This window comes from Corvus moneduloides, chromosome 8, assembly GCF_009650955.1.
Source record: "Corvus moneduloides isolate bCorMon1 chromosome 8, bCorMon1.pri, whole genome shotgun sequence".
NCBI lineage: Eukaryota > Metazoa > Chordata > Aves > Passeriformes > Corvidae > Corvus > Corvus moneduloides.
This window is the reverse complement of record NC_045483.1, coordinates 16,589,286-16,609,483: the sequence shown is the minus strand read 5'-3', so window position 1 is coordinate 16,609,483 and position 20,198 is coordinate 16,589,286. Positions and strand designations below refer to the sequence as shown.

Below are 20,198 nucleotides of genomic sequence, written 5' to 3'. Positions count from 1 at the left end.
CTGGCGGGGAAGAGCCTGTCTGGGTGCCATCTCTATGGTTCTGGGTGCGGCCCTGCCGCGAACGCGAGCGAGCGAGCGGGCGGGCGCTTCCTGCCCGGCCTCTCTATGGTGACTTTCCGGGGGGAAGAGCCGGCGCCGCGCGCCTGCGTGTGTCGGGCCCGCCCGCCCCCCCGCCGAGGCCGCTGCCCGACGCGCAGAGCGGCGCCGGCTGCCAGCGCTCGCGGCGCCGCCGGTGCGGAGGAAGGCGCGCGCCCCGGCCCCCGCCGCGCCCCCGGGGCTCCGCGGCGGCAAATGGTGGGGCCGGACGATGCCGGAGCTCCGGGCGGCGCAGCCGTGCTTCCCGCGGGCCGGCAGGACGCGGCGGCGGCGGAGGAGGAGGCGGCGGAGGAGGAGGAGGACGGGGAGCGGGATGGGAGCCGGGGCTCGAGCCGGCGGGGCGGCGGGCCGGGGCAGGAGCGGCTGCTGCAGCGGTACCTGGCGGCGCTCGGCCCCGCCGCGGCGGCGGGTGGGAAGCGCTGCCCGGAGAAGCCCGCGAACGGGGCCGCCTGTGCCGTGGGCCCGTGCGGGAGGATGACCAACGGGGACGTCGGCTTCCTGCTGCCGCCGCAGGAGCCGCCGCCGCCGCCCCCTCGGGCAGGACGGGATGAGCCGGGGCCGGAGGAGGAGGAAGCGAAACTGCAGAACGGGGGCTTCCTCCCCTGCCCGCCCTGCCCGGCGGGAGGCGTCCCCTTGGGAACAGCCTTGGAAGAGCCGCTGAGGAGCTGCCGGCTGCGGAGCGAGGCTGAGCGGCGCGGGGGCGCCGTGGTCGAGAGCCCCTCGCCGCCCCGCAGCCCGGGGGGCGACGCCGGCAGCCGGGCGCTGGCCGCCCTCGGCGCGCGGACCTGCGGGGACCGGGCGGAGCCCGCCGCCCTGCCCCCGGCGCCCCTCGGCTTCACGGACGTGAACCTGAACTCCCGCAACACGTACGAGGTGAGCCGCCGCCGCAGCGCCCCAGAGCACCTGCCCCACGGAGGGACCGCGCTCGCCGAGGCGGCACCGCCGCCGCAGGAGCCCGCGGAGAGGGCCCGGCACCGGGTGGGCATCGCCGGCGCCGGCAGCACCTTCGCTGAGTTCTTCACCAGGTAAAGAAGCCGGCGGCGGGGCCGGTGAGGGCCCCCCCGGCAGAGCCTGGGGCGAGGGGGGTGCAGGTCTGCCGGACCTGGTCACGGGCAGCCGCGAGTGGTCTGCAGGAGCGTGTCTCGGGTCAGCAGGGTCTTACTGTGGGTCACACGAAGAGCGATTCCAGCCCTGACAGGCTCTTTTGCCAGCAAGCAGATACTTTTAGGGCAGGACAGAGGCTTTGGACGTGGGAGTAATATGATAAAGAACCCTTTACTGCTGCAACTACATGGACTTCAAACTGGAATTTGCTTCCCGTACCAGGGCATTTCATTGTCTGAATGATCACAGTGGTACTGATTAAACCGCTTGGAGAATAAGGTGGAAGTTGTTGGTATTGGAAACTCCTTTCAAATCCCCGTGGAAATTGTGAAGTGTTATAAATCCTTTGCTACTTGTTGACGATGTAGATAGAGTTTACTTATTTAGTTCAAAGTGTGTTATGGAAAGCTTCAAGGACTATGCTTTGTGCTTGAATTGACTTCTCTTAAGTTTCTAGCACAAAACTAAAAGCTGTGGGCTATCCAGCTTTGTCGCCTAGGATCTTTGTCACATTACTCACTCTTCAGCATACTACACAGGAGGTGCAGCTGGACTATAATAGTTTATGGCACATTCTATATTACCTTTATCATGTATGAAGTGAGGAGTTTAATTTCCAACAGTTTTTATTCTCCCAAACTGAGGGGTTATAGTTATTGTTCAAGTCACTCTGATAGAACAGCAGGCCCCTAAATGTTTTAAAATGTCAGAATAAGATGAATCTATTAACTGAAGAATTGAGATGGGAGAGGTTTGATCTCAAAGTGGGATCCCAAACTGAAAAACGGGCTCCCTCTGCCAACTCTCAGGAAAGGAGGAGATGGACTCTTGATGATAAGGATAGTAGCAGTTGAAGAGAAAGTTTGGTGCATCCACTTCGTTTCAAGGATGGACTGAGAGATGTTCTGCTATTCCTACTATTCCCTATTAGTGTTCTTCCCTCCCATGCTTTTTTTCTTTTTCCCCGTGTTATGTGAACTGCAGTATATTGTATGAGATTAGCTCAGCTGGTCGGAGCAGGTGCTAATAACGCCAGGGGTGTCGATTTAATCCTTGTCTGGGCCATTCAGTTAAAGAGTTGGACTCAATGATCCTTGTGGGTCCCTTCTAAGTCAGAATATTCTGTGAAACTACCTTCCTTTTGCCTCACTACTTGAGCACAGTGACCAGTAACATTTATATTGTTGCTTTTTGCCTCAAAGCGATAACTGATTGAAATTCTGGAGCATTTTCCTCATAGATGGGTTAACTCCAGGTGGCAACTAAGCACCATGCAGCTTCTTGCCTACCACCCCCTTCGCCCCTGGCTCCTCCTCCCTGGAGGAGAAGCAAAAGTAAAATTTGTAGGTTGAGGTAAGAACAATTTACTAATTTAAACAAAGTAAAATATAATTATCATAGTAAAAAATAATAATGATAATATAAAGAAAAACCCAAGTGATGCACAGTATAATTGCTCATCAGCCACTGATTGATGCTAGACCCTGTCCCCACACACTGATCAGCCCCTTCTGGGTAACTCCCTCAGTTTATATTCTGGGCATTAGTTTTTATAGTGTGGAATCCTTTTGGCCGGTTTGTATCACCTGTCCCAGCTATGCTTCCTCCCAGCTTTTTGTGTACTTCCTCACTGGCAGAGCATGAGACACAAAGTCCTTGACTTAGGATAAGCACAACTTAGCAACAAACACAACATCAATGTTATCAACATTGTTCTGGTACTGAATCCAAAACAGAGCTCTGTACGAGCTACTGAGAAGAAATAAACCCTATCCCAGATAAAACAAGGACAATAGAAAAGTTAGAACTTGGTGTGCAGTAGTAGTTGTTGTCAATATATATGTATTGATACTGACTGTTTTCAGTAAAGGCTTAGGTAATACATGAAAAAAATTAATTGCTTCTATCCTGACAAAAGCTATGGTACAGACACCTCAGTGAAAGAGTGGCTCTCAGCAAATGCTATTTCACAGCCCGTGACTGGTCCAGCTGGCTGTGCCTCTGGTGCATTTGGCCTGGTGAGCAATACTGGCTTCAGAGACTTTACCTTCAGCTCTGCCTATACATCCATAGAAGAGCCAAAGTTACAGCTGACTTAATCTCATCAGGTGAAATGAGATTGATTAATGAAAACTTTCAGTGATTTTCTTTAAAAACAAATTCAAACTTGTGTTGCTTGATAGATTTGTCACTAGATACATAAATACTAGAGTGGGTAATATCCGTTGTTATGAAAAGTGGTAATAAAACTTTTTTAACTTTTTCAGTAGTTAGTGCTTGTCTTCTGAACCAGTATTTCAAAAGCTTAGACTTCTTACTTTTATTTTAAACTGCCCAGATTCATTCAAATTCATTCAGTTGCCAATGTAAGTGGGTTATCCTGCAGTTCTTAAAAAGAGGATCTCAGTAATGAGGGCTGAAATGGTATAAAAATTGTCCTGTGTTTGAATGTTTGTAGCAACTCTACTTCCTTGTGAAGCTTCTCAGGAGAAGGTTGCTTGTATTTTTGAGTGAGCACAGAGCCATAAAGGATGTTGCTCCCCCAAATTTAAGTTGTACCAAGTGGCTGTGTACCTGAGAGAGAACAACTCATTTGTGTTTTGTCAGAGTGTGTAGCTGCTCCCACAATGTCCAAAAAAAAAAAAAAAAGATTCTGGATGTGCTACACAGGTAGCCCAGCAGCCTGGACTGTCTTATGTAGGATGTTTTCTCTTGTCGAGTTTGCAAGCTGTCTAAAATTTGGTATCTCCCGTTGGTTTTTTTTCTAATAGCCATAATTATATGGAAATTCTTCCAAAAGCTGGACATTTCTTGCAGTTACTTAATAAAAAAAAGAGAGAAGGCAAGGGCGAAGTCCTACTGCCTTCAGCTTTGTTGTTGTAATTGCAATGACTGAACAGTCTGATCAGACAGATCTGGGTTAGGAGGCTGCTGTTTCCAGCTGTTCCAGCTTGTTACCAGCTCTTCAGCTACCAGGCTGACCTGCTTCATAGTTCTTTGAAATAATCCATGTTAATTGTCTGTTGTCATTTCACTAAACCGGAGATGAAACTGATGAGCTCAGGTCGGGGAAAAAGCAAGCAGCTGTCTTCAGATGCATCTTATCCAAACTCTGTGACAGGGAGAGTGGCTGTGCTCTTGAGATCATCATTAATAATTAAGATTCTAGGAAAGTTTGCATTAGTGACTAAAACTTTCTCTTTCAGGTAAGTCTTAGGTATGATATTTCGCCCTGGGATCTCAAGTTGTATTTGTGCCAAATCATTAAGCCTGTCAAATCAATGCTAGCAACTTTTAACTGCTCTACATCTTGTTTCTCTCCACATGTGAAGTGGGATGCCAGAAGTAGATCAGTATGTGGAGCAGAGTGCCATGGCAAGGAAAATTGCATGACTGTGGTCACTTGTCTCCACTGTGCTACTGTTTTGGTCAGAGTAATAAATGGATTGTTGAAAGTCACCTGTCACTGCTTTGTAGTCCTGTGTATGATTCATAATATAGTCATATACAGGCATTGTTCTTATGGTTTGTGGTCTTACCTAGCAGCTTACTAGGGCAATGCTCTGTTATTGGATCACTTTTGGGTAGGCCCAGTGGGTTGCTATTGGGTGCACAATGGTTCAGTGAGCAGGAACATTGCATGGATAGTTGAATTAAAGCCATGATGATTACCTTGACTGCAGTATGCTCTGCATGCGCTGCTCTGGGGGACAGAGCAGAACAGTAATACAAAAAGGTCAAGCAGTAGCAAGTAATCCAGGGCTGAGATAAAGACATGGTGATTCTGAACCTCTTTTAAAGATGAGTTTTACTTCATAGTCCTGCAGGTAGGTACCACGCATTTTTCCAGCTCATATAGATATTATACTTTTCTGAATTGTGTATTTGCTAGACAAATCTAGGTATCTGGTAGTTGGCAAAGTTTCTTATTCCTGGATTCGAAGTTGACAACTGTTATATTTGTATTATTTGTATATTTGTATTTTTGTAGTAGAGCACCATTTCCCCAAATACTTTTTTTCCAGTATTCACCTAACAAGATTCACAACAAGCTTAATTCATCATTTCCACTTCTTGTAGGTCTTTGGGATGTGATGTGAGAAATAGGTGTAAGGGGTTATAAGCATGTATGGCTAGGTAGCACACATATTCTTATGGGAACTGTCTTTAGTCTCATACTTCCTTCATTGCCCAGAGTGGTTGTGTTTATTGTCCAGAAGTTTTGAAAAATACTTGAGGAGACGATGGAAAGTTGGGAGAAGTCAGTATTTATAGGCACAAAGCACTAAGAAATCACTGAAGCTCACATCTTTGTCTCCCTCATTGTAAACACAGCCCTGTGGTTCCACGAGTAGGTAGCTCTTCAAAAGCTGCTAATCTTCTTGCCTTTACTAATGTCCTTGGCAGAGACTGTGGAGGGTTGCAGGGAGGTTCACTGAGTGTTGTTACTCAGTGCACGGTAGTGTCTCCAGCTCTGAAGTTTGTATTTCAATGTATTGCTAAGTAGCGCTTGCAGCTCTTTGCACTGCATAGACATCTACCTAGATGTGCCTTGTGAAGGTTTAGTACCAGAGTCAGTGTTTCTCTTCGAGAAAGGCTCTGCGTACTTAAATCAGCATGAAACTACAGGGGATGTACTGTGCATCTATGGAGAAGAAATATGTTTAGTGGACTTTTGATCAAAAATGAGTCAAGTGGGAATGAGCTGTCTTAGTTGTGACATATCTTCTAAACCTTCCGTTCATGTAAAGATAAGAGAACAGATTGATGGGGTCACTTCACAGAGCTTAACTTCTATTGTGGTATTGCTTGTGCCTATATCTTGGTCAGAACTTGCTGAAAAAACTTGTGTGTTTTATTTTTGATTTTGGTGTTGTTTTTGCATTGTCCAAATTAAAACAAACCAAATGGAAAAAAAGTACAAATATACTGTCAATATATTGGAAAGAGAGAGAGGAATTAAGGGAATACAACAAATCTTCCCCCTAGAAACCATGAGGGCACCCTTCACCGTTCTGTTTTTGGGTGCAGTATGTTTGCTTTCTCTGAGTGATCTTGTAATCTAAGAGAACAAATGGATACATATAATAGCTTTGAATTAAAGATGACTGGAGAAAGTAAGCAAGAGTACCTGGACCCAAATCTGTGGGTAACTTGAAACTATTTTTTTTTCCTGAGTTACACACATAACTTGATATAAATAGGAAATGGCATTCATATTATCGAGTTGAGAAGCTCCTCTGTAGATTCTTCGCTGTTTGCTAAGAATTATTTATTTTGTGAAGTTGTGTTGGCATGTTGGCCAGTTTCTGGCTTTCAGTGGGTGTTTCATCATAGGTAAGATGCTATGCACCCATAGAATCATTTTGGTTAGGATATCTAGTAGCAAATCGAAGTTGAATTTCAGGAGTGCAAGCAGAAGAATGTTATGCTGATTTAGTTCTGTATAGGTTTTGGAAGGCCATGTGGCTCCAACTTCTGTGTGCAGCAAGTCTTTCCTCAGCTACCCCTTCTAGAAAAAAAAGCTGACTGAATAGATGTCACTTCCAAAACCTTAGAGCCATATGTATAGTCTTCATCAATCTATAATGCCTAAAGTATTATCAGCAGTTTTTCTGTTCTCCGTGGTGGACAGCGTAATGGACAGTGTTATAGTCTACATTGATACATGTATTTACACTAGGAGTTTTTTAATCCTAATATGAGTTTTCATGAAGTAAGTTCTCATTAAACTAATGCTGTAGTTTTTTTGTGGGGAGCTGTGTGGGTTTTCTCAAGCCCAACAGCCTAAATTGCTGCTTAGTGTGCAGCAAACTGTTGGAATTGTAGTTTGTTTTGCTAAGGAGTGTTTTGCAGAGGCATTTAAACTTAATCTGAAAGCATCTTCTCTTCTCCCCTGCCCCTTCATTTTGCAGAAGGCCTTTTCATTCCGTGGTCTCTTCTGCTTATTTGGGGTCACAGGATTTCTTACAGACTCAATATATTGAGAGTAGTGTGACAAAGTGAATGGGACATCTCTTCTGAATAGGCTATGACTAAAAGGAGAATGTTTTACATGGGAAATAACAACCAAAGGAGGTCACTTAAATCACAGCTGGCCTCTAAGAAAATGATCGTTTTATGCTTTTGCTCTCTTGGCTGTTCAATTATTCATTAGGTTATTTTGTCTTGATTGCTTAAGAATAAAAAAGAAGTTTAAGAGTTTTTGGTCACATTTCATTCACATGGATGTAAAAATTGTTACTTCTCTCTTCAATTTCTTGGAACTACTGAGATGATCATGATATATAGTCTGTCCTTTTTTTCTCATAATTGGTCTTGTTTGTTGTTCACCTGGGAAGGGACTAGGTTTGTTGCACTGGGTGGTTGTCATTGCTTTAAACTTCTCAGCCTCTGTGTGTGCATCTGTCTCTTTATTATTGCTTTCTAAGGAAGTGAAGCGTGGTTTCTGCTTCATCTCTCTCGTACTGCATGCAGCCTGTTACGAGGTTCAGTCAAACCTCTCAGAGTTTGAGAGAGCTCCAGTATAAAAATCCTACAGATTTTTGAATGAAGTCTGAGCACAAGGAGAGCCTGCAAAAGAGACTGATAATTTGGCTCTGTATTTTCAGAAACCAGTCAGCTGTGCAAGCCACCTGCAGAGCATTTTGCTTCTGACTCGATATTGGAATAACAGTCTGAAGAAGAGTGTGGATGTTGTGTGTGTGAACTTATGACTTCAATTAGTAGAAGACTAATTTTCATGGTTGCAGATGAGTTTATTCTTTTAGAACTTCTGAGAGCTAAACACTCAGACTGGTGTTCTTCTAAATTCCTTTCCTACTTTGTTATGGCCTGACTGAAAAGAATAGCTGTAGCCTAGAGGAGTACTTTCCTACCAATTTTCTCCCTTCTCCAAGGTACGCCTTTATTAAGAAGAAGCTATGTTCAGTTTCCATTGTTATATTGGGAAGTTTTATTTAATGTGCTCTTGGGTAAGTGAAAGAGTATCTTTTGATCATGTAGCATAGTAAAAGCTTTCTTGTTGGCTCTCCTTGCCTGGGACATTCTGCTGGTCAAAACTTCCTGAAGGCCAGCTGTAGGAATAGGCAATCTAAGCTTGACTCTGGTCAGGCCTCAGACCTTGCAAAGCTCTGTCCTATCTGTATTGCTTCAGTTGCCTAATGCATTCATTAACGCAGGATCTTGTCTGTCTTGCTGCTGGGCAGTAATGTAGCAGTTTGTATGCTGGATGCCAGAATGCTTTAAAACTCAAACAGTCCACTAGCTATCACAGGTATTTGTGTGATTGGCATCTGTGAGATGGGAAGCAGTGGAGATTCCAAAGCACCAAGTATCTGCTTTAGGTAGCTGAGGGAAGTGGGGTGGTTTAGTCTGGAGAACAGGAGGCTGAAGGGAGACCTTGTCACTCTCTACAAATACCTGAGAGGAGGTCGTAGTGAGGTGGGTGTCGTCAGCATCTTTTTGCAGGTATCAAGTGATAGAATGAGAGGAAACAGCCTCAAGTTGTGGCAAGGGAGGTTTAGGTTGGATATTAGGAAAAACATCATCACTGAAAGGCTAGTCAAGCATTGGAACAGGCTGCCCAGGGAAGTAGTTGAGCCACCATCCCTGGAGATGTTTAAAGGTCATGTAGGTGTGACACTTGGGGACAGGGTTTAGTGGTGATCCTGGCAGTGCTGGGTTAGTGGTTGGACTCAATTATCTTAGAGGTCTTTTCCAACCTAAATGATTCTATTATTCTAGCTTTTTGTTGTTGTAAACTGTGTTTTGCAAATGGCTTGCTGTTCCTCAAATTCTGTAAGTAGCGGAGTGGTAGATTAGAAAATTTCTTCCTCATTTTTTAAGAAGCTATCAGGCAAAATTGAATGAAATCAGGCCCCTGCATTCTCATATCAGCTAACAGATCAAAAATGAATTCTTGTGTTTTCAGTATTTCTGCAACTGATCGCTGAAGCAATGACACGAAATATATTGTGAATTGCTGGCTGCAGCAGAAACCTGATGCACTGAGTGGCTGTAAAAGTACTACAGTAACACCTTGTAGTGCTACATTGTGCAATTGCGTAGTTGACAGGCACTCTGTCAGGCACCAGAAGGGAAAAATACTAACTGAGGCTTAACCAGGCTGGTCAGAGTAGCAATCACCCCTGGGACAGTCTTCAAAATAAAACTCTGCCCTGTGTTTGAACTTACAGTTCACAGACTTGTAGGCCATGTCAAAGTCTGGAAATCTTTACCACCTTTTTCTTGAAAGTATACATTGTATAGAAACATTTGAACTATAGGCATAGTGACTGCCCTGATAAAACCGGTGAGTTTTGCTTTAACTGAAAGTGAGTCACTGCTAGAACAATTTCAGGTAGTTTGTTTAATCAAGTTGTACTTGGTGAGTTATCTTGGTGAGCTGATTGAAGAATTTGCTATTGTCAGGAAACAAAGAAAATGTTTCGTCCCTGCTTCTGGTATTTATATGATCCTCAGTGAGCTGTTGTAGCTCATTAGGCTGGAGAGTGAAAAAAAAAGCTGATGGTTTTCTGTGGGATTAGTGAGTTGGATTGTGACTTCTAAGGTATGGTCTTGGAATTGATACAGCAGAAGGGATTGTAGGACATTACTTGTGCAAGGAGGAGAAATGGGCTTCCCCATTATGTGGGTTTGTGGGAGGAAGGGATCTTGTTCCTCTAGCACTGTTTTGCTTGGAGCATGTTGCTCATTAACTAGCTGTGACTTTGCTGGAGTAGATATTCCTGGCCATACAAAAAATACCAGAATATATAGATACACAGAATATCTGTAGTCAGCTGGTAAAAATTCTCCACTTCTTGCAGGATTTTGTTTTAGATGCTGTGGGCAAGTGACATTTGATCTTTATTAGAGAAGATTGACCCTAGTGTTTGGTGTAGTGTCAAAATAGCTTCTTAACTGCCTGATCAAATATGAAGATGATAGAGCAGTTTGGCATAAAGCTTTGTTTTGCTACTTCACTCTGAAAAGTAAAGGCTGATTCTCTTCCTTTATTTGTATTAAAGCATTCTGAAATTTAACCCTGTCAGTCACCTTGCTTATGTGTCTGCTTGTTTATGTATGTTTTTGAATGCTTGAGCTGTTTGTAAAGCTGACCTGTGCAACAGCTCTTTGTTAGGAGTATAATGTAGTCTGGTAAAATACTGTTTTTCAGTAAGTGTTCTGTACGAAGTATTCTGTAATACTGCTAAACATTGTCGACTCTTAAAAATTCCCAAATGTTTGTGTACCTGTAGTAAAACTGTTTTGCCAGCAGAGTTTGTAAAGCCACTTTGGGACTGGTATCCACTAGGAACTTGATAAGAGAGTTGATTTGTTGATTTAATTTAGTCTTGTCAGTGCAGTTCCATGATAGTTCTGTTAATCTTTCTGTCCTCTCCAAGGCGCCAGAAGCCATCTCCTTCCCAGCCTCTCAATCCTTAGCAGCTAGTCCTTGACAGTTCATTAAATTTCAGGTATACCTAATTATAGCTGAGGCTTTAGTTGATCACTAATATAAATGGAAACAACATATTTAATTAAAAAAAAATACTACTGTCTTGGTCTTGCTGAATGTGGTTGTTGTTCTGGGTAGGATTTTTTTGTTTCCTTATTTTAATTTTTTTTGGGGGGGGGGGGAGGGGGAAGGAAGGAGCCAAAAGCTTGCTTGTATAGCACTTCAGACTGCAAGTTTAGAGTATTACAAACATTGGAGTTCCATTGGAGAGGGTGGTTTGGGATCTTCTTTGGGTTGTTGTGGTGCAGAGAGAAAGAGGAGATCTTCTACTTCTAGAAGGTGCTAAAACTAGAAACCTCCTGTAACAAGTCTGTGGTTGGGGTAATAAAATTAAAAGAGAAGCTTGTATCTAGCTGCTGCTTGTAGCACGATGGTGGAAAATGTGAACTGTAAAATTGATTGGGTCACATCTCTTCCAATACAGGGCAGAACTTAGAAACTTGTGCTGAGAGCAATCATAAATGTGTTGGATCAAAATGGGCTGATACTTGAAGCTATTGAAATTAAAAATGTAGAATGCCTGTTGCTCTGCAGGTTTTGTAAGTGGCTAACCAAAAAGGTTTAATTTCCTTTCAATGATTCATTATTTATACTTAGAGTTGAGTTACAATTGTTTCTGCATGTAAATTATTGAAAAGTCTTGTTTAAAGCAGAGGGGCTAATTCTGCTTAATAAAGCAATGGTTTTTTATCTGCTGTTATTTCCAAATTATTTCACGTAAGACCTTAACAGAATGGCCAAGGCTGGAGTATGGAGAAAAATTCTGTTGTGTTCTTAAGCAGCTTTTGTGATTTGCGCATGGTAAAGAGATAGCCAATACTTGGCTATAGTTGTGACAGAATATGGAATTGCAAGCTTGTAGGGGTCTTCAGAATTTGTTCTAAAAGCATGGTTTTAAGTAAAAACTACTCATTTCAGTGTGTTCTATCTGTAGAAATCTATCTATAGCAATTCCTGGAACATGCCTCTTCTAACTCCTCGCTGATACAGCTCTCTGGATGAAGATTATTGGGTAAATAAGTAATTTCTTTATCAGCTCGTCTTTCAGCTAACTCAAATTTCAACAAGTTTCAAACATAGACCTATGTTTTTATGCCTATGAAGCTTATTAAAAAATTAGCATGGGGTGGAGCAAGAGCAGATTGCGTGCACAAGCAGAACTCTGTTCTTTATGGAGATGCAAAATCAGTTGTTTTGTAATACAAATGCAATCTTTAATGGATTTTGTTACTTCATTCCTTTACAAGTTCTGAGGTTTTATTGGAATCAGTAGATTTTTAATGTTATTGCAGAGAAATTTAACTTCAGGGCTTTTAATTGCATTTTTGTAACTACATTAAAAACACAGGGAAAGCTTACTGGTTTTTTTTGTCCAACTTGATGCTCATTTGTAGCATTACTTCTGTGCTGGATCTTCCTTCTAAGCCTTTGTGATTCTGTGAGGAAAAATTATATATGATAGAGTGAGCATGTTCTTAATAGGATGCTGATTCCTTCCTGTTTGTGTGTTGCTTCCCTGGATTTAAAACGATGCAGTTGTCTTATGCAGTGTTTACTAACAGGTACTAGGTGCTTAATCAAAAGGAAAATCTAATCAGCCCTCACTTCCTCTGTCAGTTCTCGTGGCTTTCAAATCTTGTTTCTCAGCATAACAACTTCCCTGTTATCAAAGCTCTTGAAAGGTGGATGCAATGAGAAGAAATGATTGATGATGGAAAGTGACAGTACACCAGATTGTTGTATGTAAAGTAAAAGTCAGAAAAATATTTTGACAGTTAGCTTTTTTATCTAAAAAAAGTAACTTTTACTATGCTAGTATAACTTGAGGTCTCTTTTTGGAGCTATTTTATTTGTAAATTAGTGAGTAAACATTTTGAACAAGCTCAAAGTTATGTTGTAAGGATAAGAAATCAGAGAATAGTAGTTTACCTTTCAGCATTGAGATATAAACACAGTAGTAACTTATTTGTAAGAGAACCCTAAATTCTGAATATTTTATTTAGAAAGAAATTGATTCTTTGGTGCTGCACTGTATGTTTGCTTTCCAGGGATGCCCATAGTTTAGTGGGGGGGTGGGTTGGTTGGTTGGTTGGGGTTTTTTTGTTTGTTTGGGTTTTTTTTTGGTGGGGTGTTTTTTTGTTCGTGTTTTGTTTCTTTTTTCTTTTTTTTTTTTTTTTTGTCTAGCATGATGCAGCATTTCAAATTAAAGTTGAAAATTTAATTTAAGGAATTTAATTAATTAAATTAATTAATTTAAGGAAGCATACTTTCCTCATATGTAACAGTAATGATGATCACATGGTTTATGCTCTCTTCTGAGACCACTTGAATTTTGCCATTTTTCTGTAGTGCAGGATAAATAAATTAGAGAAAGGTAGGCTCATTTTTAGTATGCTTTATACTGATATTCGCCTTAAAAGGCTCAGGTGTAAGATCCAACCTTCCTGTACACCTGAAATCTGCCTACAGATTGCTGAAAGCGTCAGAATAGGTGAAGCTTGAGCCTGAATGTGGAGTTCGAATGACAGGGAAGGAAAGCTACTTAAGTAGCTGGGATACACAAAGCAGTGGAATACTGATAGCCTGCTGTTTGTGGCACCCAGTGGAGTTGTACAAAGGGAAGATCCATATATGTGATCTTTGTTGAAAGAACTGTAGCAAAATGATATCTAGCTTGAAACTAGATTAGTTTGACATTTTTGGTCAAACAAAAGATTCTTGTAAGACTCCTGGTCTTGTGGAGAGGTGACTCAATTATGTCTAGAGGCAAAGTGCTCGAGATATATCCACCCTGGAGCCTTTCCTACCTGCTGATGTTCGTGGTTGCTGCTGTTCAAAGCACTTCAGCTTTCTTTGAGTGGCTGTTGTGCAAATATGGCACAGTCTGGTTTTGGATAAAATTTAAGGTCAAGCTTGAAGTAATTGTGTCATATTTTCCCCAAAATCTTGGAAATCTGTCATCCTCTTGGACTGACCTATAGCTAGCTTGGAAACTGGAAAAAAGTTTTTTGTGTTGAGATTTTTGAGGGGGGGAGAGGGGAAGCCAAAACCCCAAAGTAAATAAAAAAATTCATTAAAATATCAAGTTCCACCTATCCCTTTCTGACACTTAATTCTATTTGCATTTAGACTACAGTAATTTATCTTAAATAGCAACAAATGTGATTTTAAAAGCAAAAGTGGAGTGGAAATAAGCAATTTCATTAGTTGAGCATAGTGTTAATGCCACCTGTAGAAATGGTTAACGTTTTTTAATTACTGTACCACCAGTATGGTGAAACTTGCCCAGACTGCTGTGGGCACAGGCAAGAATAGTTGAAGCAACACTGTTAAAACAAGGAGAAAAACCACCACTCATAGCTGTCGTTACAGGCACTGTAGTTGTGTGATCAGAGCCCACAGGTTTTTGTTTAGTGTAACCCAAACCATGTTAGCAATAGAAGTCTTGGTCTGTGCCAATGACTTCTCATTCTGTGGTGCTTCATTTAATTTTTGAGCTCTTCAAGGCACCTACTGAAACATTTTGGTGTGTCATTTGAGAGTGTTAATATGTGTTATATAAAAGAAGCAGGGGAAAAAAACAACCTTGCAGCTTTGCCCCATGGCTTTTGCAAACTAGAGCTTAAATCAATGAACTAATTTAATACTTCTATCCCATGGGTCCTTGCAACAGAAAGCATTGTCTAAAGTGTAAGCTCTTTTTTAAGGAATTTTGAGGTTTTCACGTGGATTTTGAGATTCTTTACCAAAATGCTATTGACTTTTCAGCCATTTCAATGGTTGACTCTTCCCAGGACCAGTGAAACTCATGAATATTCTAAGCAGCAAAAAATACATCAAACGTAGTACACTTCCTGCAGTTCAGTGAATGCAACTTGTAAGCATTCACAGATGCTGTTCCTTAACAGGGCTTTTGTAAGGCTTTACTGCTGTCAAGAACACATCAAATGTGATACTGTTAGCTGCCAAAACAATGTATTAAAAAGTGTCCTTTCATCTTCAGCAAAGTTTATTTGTAATCTCTCATTAGTTTCTTTTGGATTAGAATTCCTATGTGAAGTTTATTCTGACATGATACAAAGTTTTACCAGCTTTCTGCCTTCACAAGAAACAGACTTCATTGAATATGTGCTCAATAAAACTTCTTTCCTTCCAGACTACATTCTGGAAGGTTTGTTTTAATGTTTTATTTGTTTAAAAAAAAAATAAAAACGAAAACTTATAAAAGCTATGAGCATGCCTAATTCTTTTGTATAGAAATATTAATTAAAACCTTCTGTATGTTTACACATTTTTTTGCTTTTAAAAATCTACCAGCTTCCTGGTTAATAATAAACTGGCTTTGATACAGTGACAGGTTGCCATCAATATTAAATGCAGCTTTCAGCTTCTACAAGTGCTAGAAGCAGTGGAGTTCAACTGCCAAGTAATCCTGGTGGTATTCCATAGTAGGTACAGAGACTGGATGGTTATTGCTACCCATGAAGTCAAGAATGGTACTCCAGAATGCACCTTCCTGCATACCTGCTTTTGGGGGTAAAGGTCTTCCCTAGTTAGGTTCAAATACAGCTGCTGCAGAAGTTGCAGATTTAAGGGCAAGGCTGTGGGGTAGTGCATAGTGGCATGTTGTCTTTAGAAAACTTCTGTCTTGTTTTGTTGATGATTCTTTGAATGCTCTTCTTTCCCTCATGAAGACAGTGTAAAACACTGTGAAAGGTGTCTTGTACTTGTGAAATGAGCCTTTGTTATTTATGTAAGCACACTCTTTTTTTGGTCTTACTGAGTGGATCTGTTCATTTCACTAATGGTGTGCAGTCCTGGGATTGACTGAGGATAGTATTTTTTAAAGGCATGTCTTTTTCACTGTTCCTCCTTTCCAGGCTTTATATCAGAAATCACTGTCTTGGAGTTTCTGAGTGCTTACTTCGCTTCCACAGGGATGGACTAAGATATTGCAAGTTTCTCTGATGGGGACAGAGTTGTGGCATGTGTGGTTAACAACCAATGCTTACTAGAACAACTCATGTTAATTAAGTTATTATTAATAGCAACAACTAGATTCCATTGATGACAAACAACTATTCAAACCATGCAACCAATTATTCCCAAGTGTGCTTTCTCAGTAACTGGGTTGGAACAACATCTGGGAGACTTCCACAGAAGTGGCACAGTGTACTGAGGCACCAACAGCTTCCATCTGGGCATTCCAAAAAAATCTCTCATGGTGTTCTCTTTCATCAGGTGTGCATGTGTAGTCCTGTACTCCCTGTCTGCTTATAGCAACTGCTGTTTTCTTGAATGCAGTTTTTTTGTTTGTTTGTTTGTTTTTTGACAAGCTGTTGATGATGATGATAGTAGTGTGCAGCAGTGGCCTCAGATGGAGTGAAGAGAGTCTTGGTGTTCTGGGTTTCTTGATTTTTCCTGGATTCCACAGGACCACCAATCTTGAGCTTACCAGTTTTTGGGAGGCTTCCATGCTCTATCAGTATCTACTTCTCCATCTCTCCAGTTTGCTGGTGGCTAGATCCTCAACTATGCCAAATATGCAGTCTGTAGAGTTCATTCACGCAAACTTGTACAGAAGGGATTTTTGACAGGCATTTGCTTGTTTCCCAAATAACAAAAAACATTCTGGGAACTAAAAAGATAGCTTGTATTTGAAGATCATACAATGCCTTAAAAACACTAACAGTTCCTAATTGTAAAACTATGCTGCCTGGCTAGAAACCCTGACAGCACTGGAATTTAAGAGCCCTGAGCACTTATCATCCAGACTGTGGTTGTTGAATCACTCTTCTTTTATCTGGGCAAAGCCAACAGATTGTTTGCTGTGCGTGTACGTGACTGCATCCAATTTGAAAAGGAATTATATTTTAAAATACAGCAAATACTTTAAGTGAAGAAATCTGGGATCTCTTTCCAGAAGAAGAGTGTGAAGTTAGCTAGTTAACACTGTACAAAAACATCTTCCACTAAAAGTGCTCCATATTCTGCTCTCTGAGGTAAGCTGGTAAGCTTCCTGAGAAATAACCTTACAGACTACTGAGCTTTTAATCCCTTTGTGTTATGAGTTTCTGGAAAGTAACTTTCCAATATTCAGAATAAATACACTTCTTTCATTTTTAAAGCACTCGTACATAACATGCTCTGTGGGAGCTTGTGATTGGAGTCAAATAGTACAGCTGAGTATCTGACAAGTGGTCACTAACACGGTCTTGTGATGGTTGGCTTTCTAAGAAGTAAGAGCAGTGCAGTCATCTGCTCTTTGAGTGTAATTGCTATAGGCACTGCTAAAGGTTATCTGCCAAACCGAAGCTGTGTGATTGTTCCCTGGTTTTCTAGTCCATGCTATGAAAGTTGAAGGTGAGAAGATTGATAGAAGTAATAATTCACCATTTTAAAAAAACCTCTTCAACTACAGCGTTTTTCAGCTGTTTTCGTTTCAGTCTCCCAATAAGTTAGGAAGATACACTTAAAGCAAACCCCAAACTAAAGTTTGAGAGTCTGCTGTGTGCTGTTTATATTTAAGGAAATGCCTGGTATTACTAAAAAAAGCTCTGATACTGCATAAAGTAGTTTAGGGGTAAGGTTGAATGTTAAGTACAAATATTAGCATCAAAGCACCTGTAATGAAAGATGCTCCACTTCAAATTAATTATTTGAAAGTAGAACGCACTATGCATTTTCTGAGCAGTAAATCTCTACAGTTCATCCAAGTGATAAACTGGTGGAGAAATTGAAGAAATTTTAGTGGGCACAATATACTTTTATATGCTTATAATAAACAAAAGGAAAACCTTCCTCTCTTTTCAGAAACTTTTTCACTAAAAGGACAAAGGAACTCAAACCTGCTGTCCAAAGTGCTCCTGGTTGGAAGTTGTTTGGAAAAGTCCCACCCAGGGAAAACCTTCCAAAAGATTCCAAAATTATCCAGCAGGTGAGTAAACATCTCACAACTCTAGGTACGGAAATTGTAAAAATGACACCCAGGCACTGCATTTCTCTGCTGTTATATCCACATTGGTGTTGTATGACCATGGGGTGCTCTGAGAGCACTCTTTTGGGGCTTTGCTTAAATAATAGTAATTACTAAGGAATCTTGTGTTTTATGATTAGCTTGTACATTCTTCAGTACATCTCAGTACTTACAAAAAGTACTTACAAAAAGGTGGTGGTACATGTTCAAAAAGAATTTAACCTGTTTTTGTCAAGACATTAGAACTTGTATTAATTTCCCATAAATTTTTGTCTTATTTAACATGGTATGCTGCAGTCTGGCTCACTTTTACATAGTCGTCCTTGCCTGGAAGACTTCCTATGTAGGTAACTTGTGACAAATTGCTTAGAATTCTGAAACAAGTCATCTTTTTAAATTTAAAGTGTTAATTTCACTCAAGATACTTTGTTGCAAAATAATATTGTATATTGAACTTGTTTTGGAGCTACTGGGATTCTTCACAAAGGTACCTCTGATTTCCATTCTCTGTCACAAAGTTGCACTTCCATATATTTGTTCCTGTGGAGTCTGTCTGTGGTAAAATAATACTAAAATGTCAGTCTTCACAGGTGAGCAGTTGGTAACGTATCTTTGGTGTAATGTTAGCATGCAAACCTGAAGCTGAAACATTAGTTGACATAAGAAATATGAATGTCCCCTGTGTTGGTTAAAACAGTAACTTGAATCTCTTGAGAGCTGCTTTCTCTGTCTCCTTTCTTGAATTCCAAATAAGCTGATGTGTTTGCCAGGTGCAAATGGCTGTGAATGACGCAGTGTTCAGTTATCTCCTTGAAAGAGCTTTATGGCAAAGAGGGTGTTTTGGGAGCAACTAAAGTGAAAAACGAGAGAATCTTTTTGAAGGAATTCAATGCAGTGGGACTTGTGACTCAATAAAATGTTGCAAAAAATGATGAAATTACAGAAAGTACAGTCTTGTCTGTTGAAACTACGTGACCTTTAAAGGTCCCTTCCAACCCACATCATTCTATGGTTTATACTGTGAAGTAAACTGAATGCTTCTTGTACATTTTCAAATACAATTTTCTTTTTGAATGTTTTTCCTCTTTGGGTGGGAGAGGGCAAGCATTCTTAGTTTGTGTGCAGGTGGATGCTGTTGGCCTTGTGCTGTGAAAATACTGTGGTAAAATCCAGATGTCTCTTCCATCCTGAGAAATGAAGAATCTGCACAATGCAACCTGTCATCTGCTTACTGTTTTCTAGTAATGAAGATATTTGTTCTGGAGACCATGTTATAATAGAATGGTTTGGGTTGGAAGGGAGATCTACTCTCCCTGCTACGGGCAGGCACCTTCTAATAGACCAGGTTGCTCAGAGCCCCATCCAACCTGACAGGGATGGGGCATTCACAGCTTTCCTGGGAAACCTGTTGAAGATGATGATCTGAAGAAATTGTCCTACTTTCCTATTCCATTGTCCCTCAGTGATTGTGTTTGTTTTAAACTGTAGTGTTCCCATTTTTTTTAACTTCTCCAAAGTGTCAGAAAAGCAAATGTATTACAACAATGTATCTTTAACCATGATTGAGTTGCTCCTAGTCATGTGGTTTGTGCTATAACGTTTGCCAGATTAGACTCACTGCTGGATTTACATGATCTTGAGTAAAGTATCAGTAATGGCTAATATTTTTAGCTTTCTATTTGGCTAAAGCATGCATGGTCTTTAGATAAAGCCTCATGAGCTAAGAGGCACAGTTACCAAAGGGGAACCAGCCTGACAGTATGCTCTGCACACAGTTAGAGCTACATACCTAAGGAAATTGGATATTAAACTGAGAAATGACCCTTATGTCTCCATAGTTAGCATACGTCAAATGTCTTGCACGTGTGTTTAGAATTTACTATATAGTTCCTTGTGCATATGCCTTTGAAGAACAGCCAGTGGTTTCTTTCGTTGAAAAATGTTCAAATTTGCTAAGTTGGTGATGGGTTAGAATGAATATAGGCACACTTGGTTATTGAAGATCAGTGGGGAATAGCATCTTCACTTTCAAATGGCTGACTGTAGTCTCTAGACTAATTCCTCATTAGGCAGAAAATCTGAGTGAAAAGAATATAAGGCCTTGAAGAAGCTAATAGAAATATGATTTAAGCTTAATATGTTTTGTTCACATGCAGTTCTGTGAACCTGTCAGGTTACTTCATAACCTGCATGGAGTGTGTCTCAAAAGCTGCACTTCGACTTTCTAAATTAGAGTGGAGGAATCAAATGTGTTCTGAAACAGAAACCCCACATTTTCCCCCAATTTTTCTAGCTCTCTGTGGTCAGAACCATGGTTACTTCTTGTTAGCCAGCTTTTGTACAATGAACTTTAGGTGTAAGACTACAAGGCAGTAGGAAAGCTGCCTGTGAGGGAGTTTATGGTAGTCTATTGTTAGCCACAAATCTTGCCATTCCCGAACATTATTTTTCATGGTTGGACATGGTCCTTTCACTCTGCTGATGTCAGTAGCCAGCTTT

General features: G+C 41.1%; 1 protein-coding gene across 2 annotated transcripts in view; it reads left to right on the top strand.

Moving 5' to 3' along the window:
* The first annotated feature begins 221 nt into the window (after positions 1-221).
* Positions 222-20,198, top strand: part of TBC1D12 (TBC1 domain family member 12) — a 41,791-nt gene continuing 21,814 nt past the window's right edge. For both annotated transcript variants that reach the window (XM_032116170.1, XM_032116169.1), the window contains exons 1-2: positions 222-1,121; positions 17,537-17,660. In XM_032116170.1, coding sequence (XP_031972061.1) covers positions 292-1,121; positions 17,537-17,660 — 954 coding nt within the window. In that variant the 5' untranslated portion in view covers positions 222-291. The remainder of the gene's footprint in view (positions 1,122-17,536; positions 17,661-20,198) is intronic.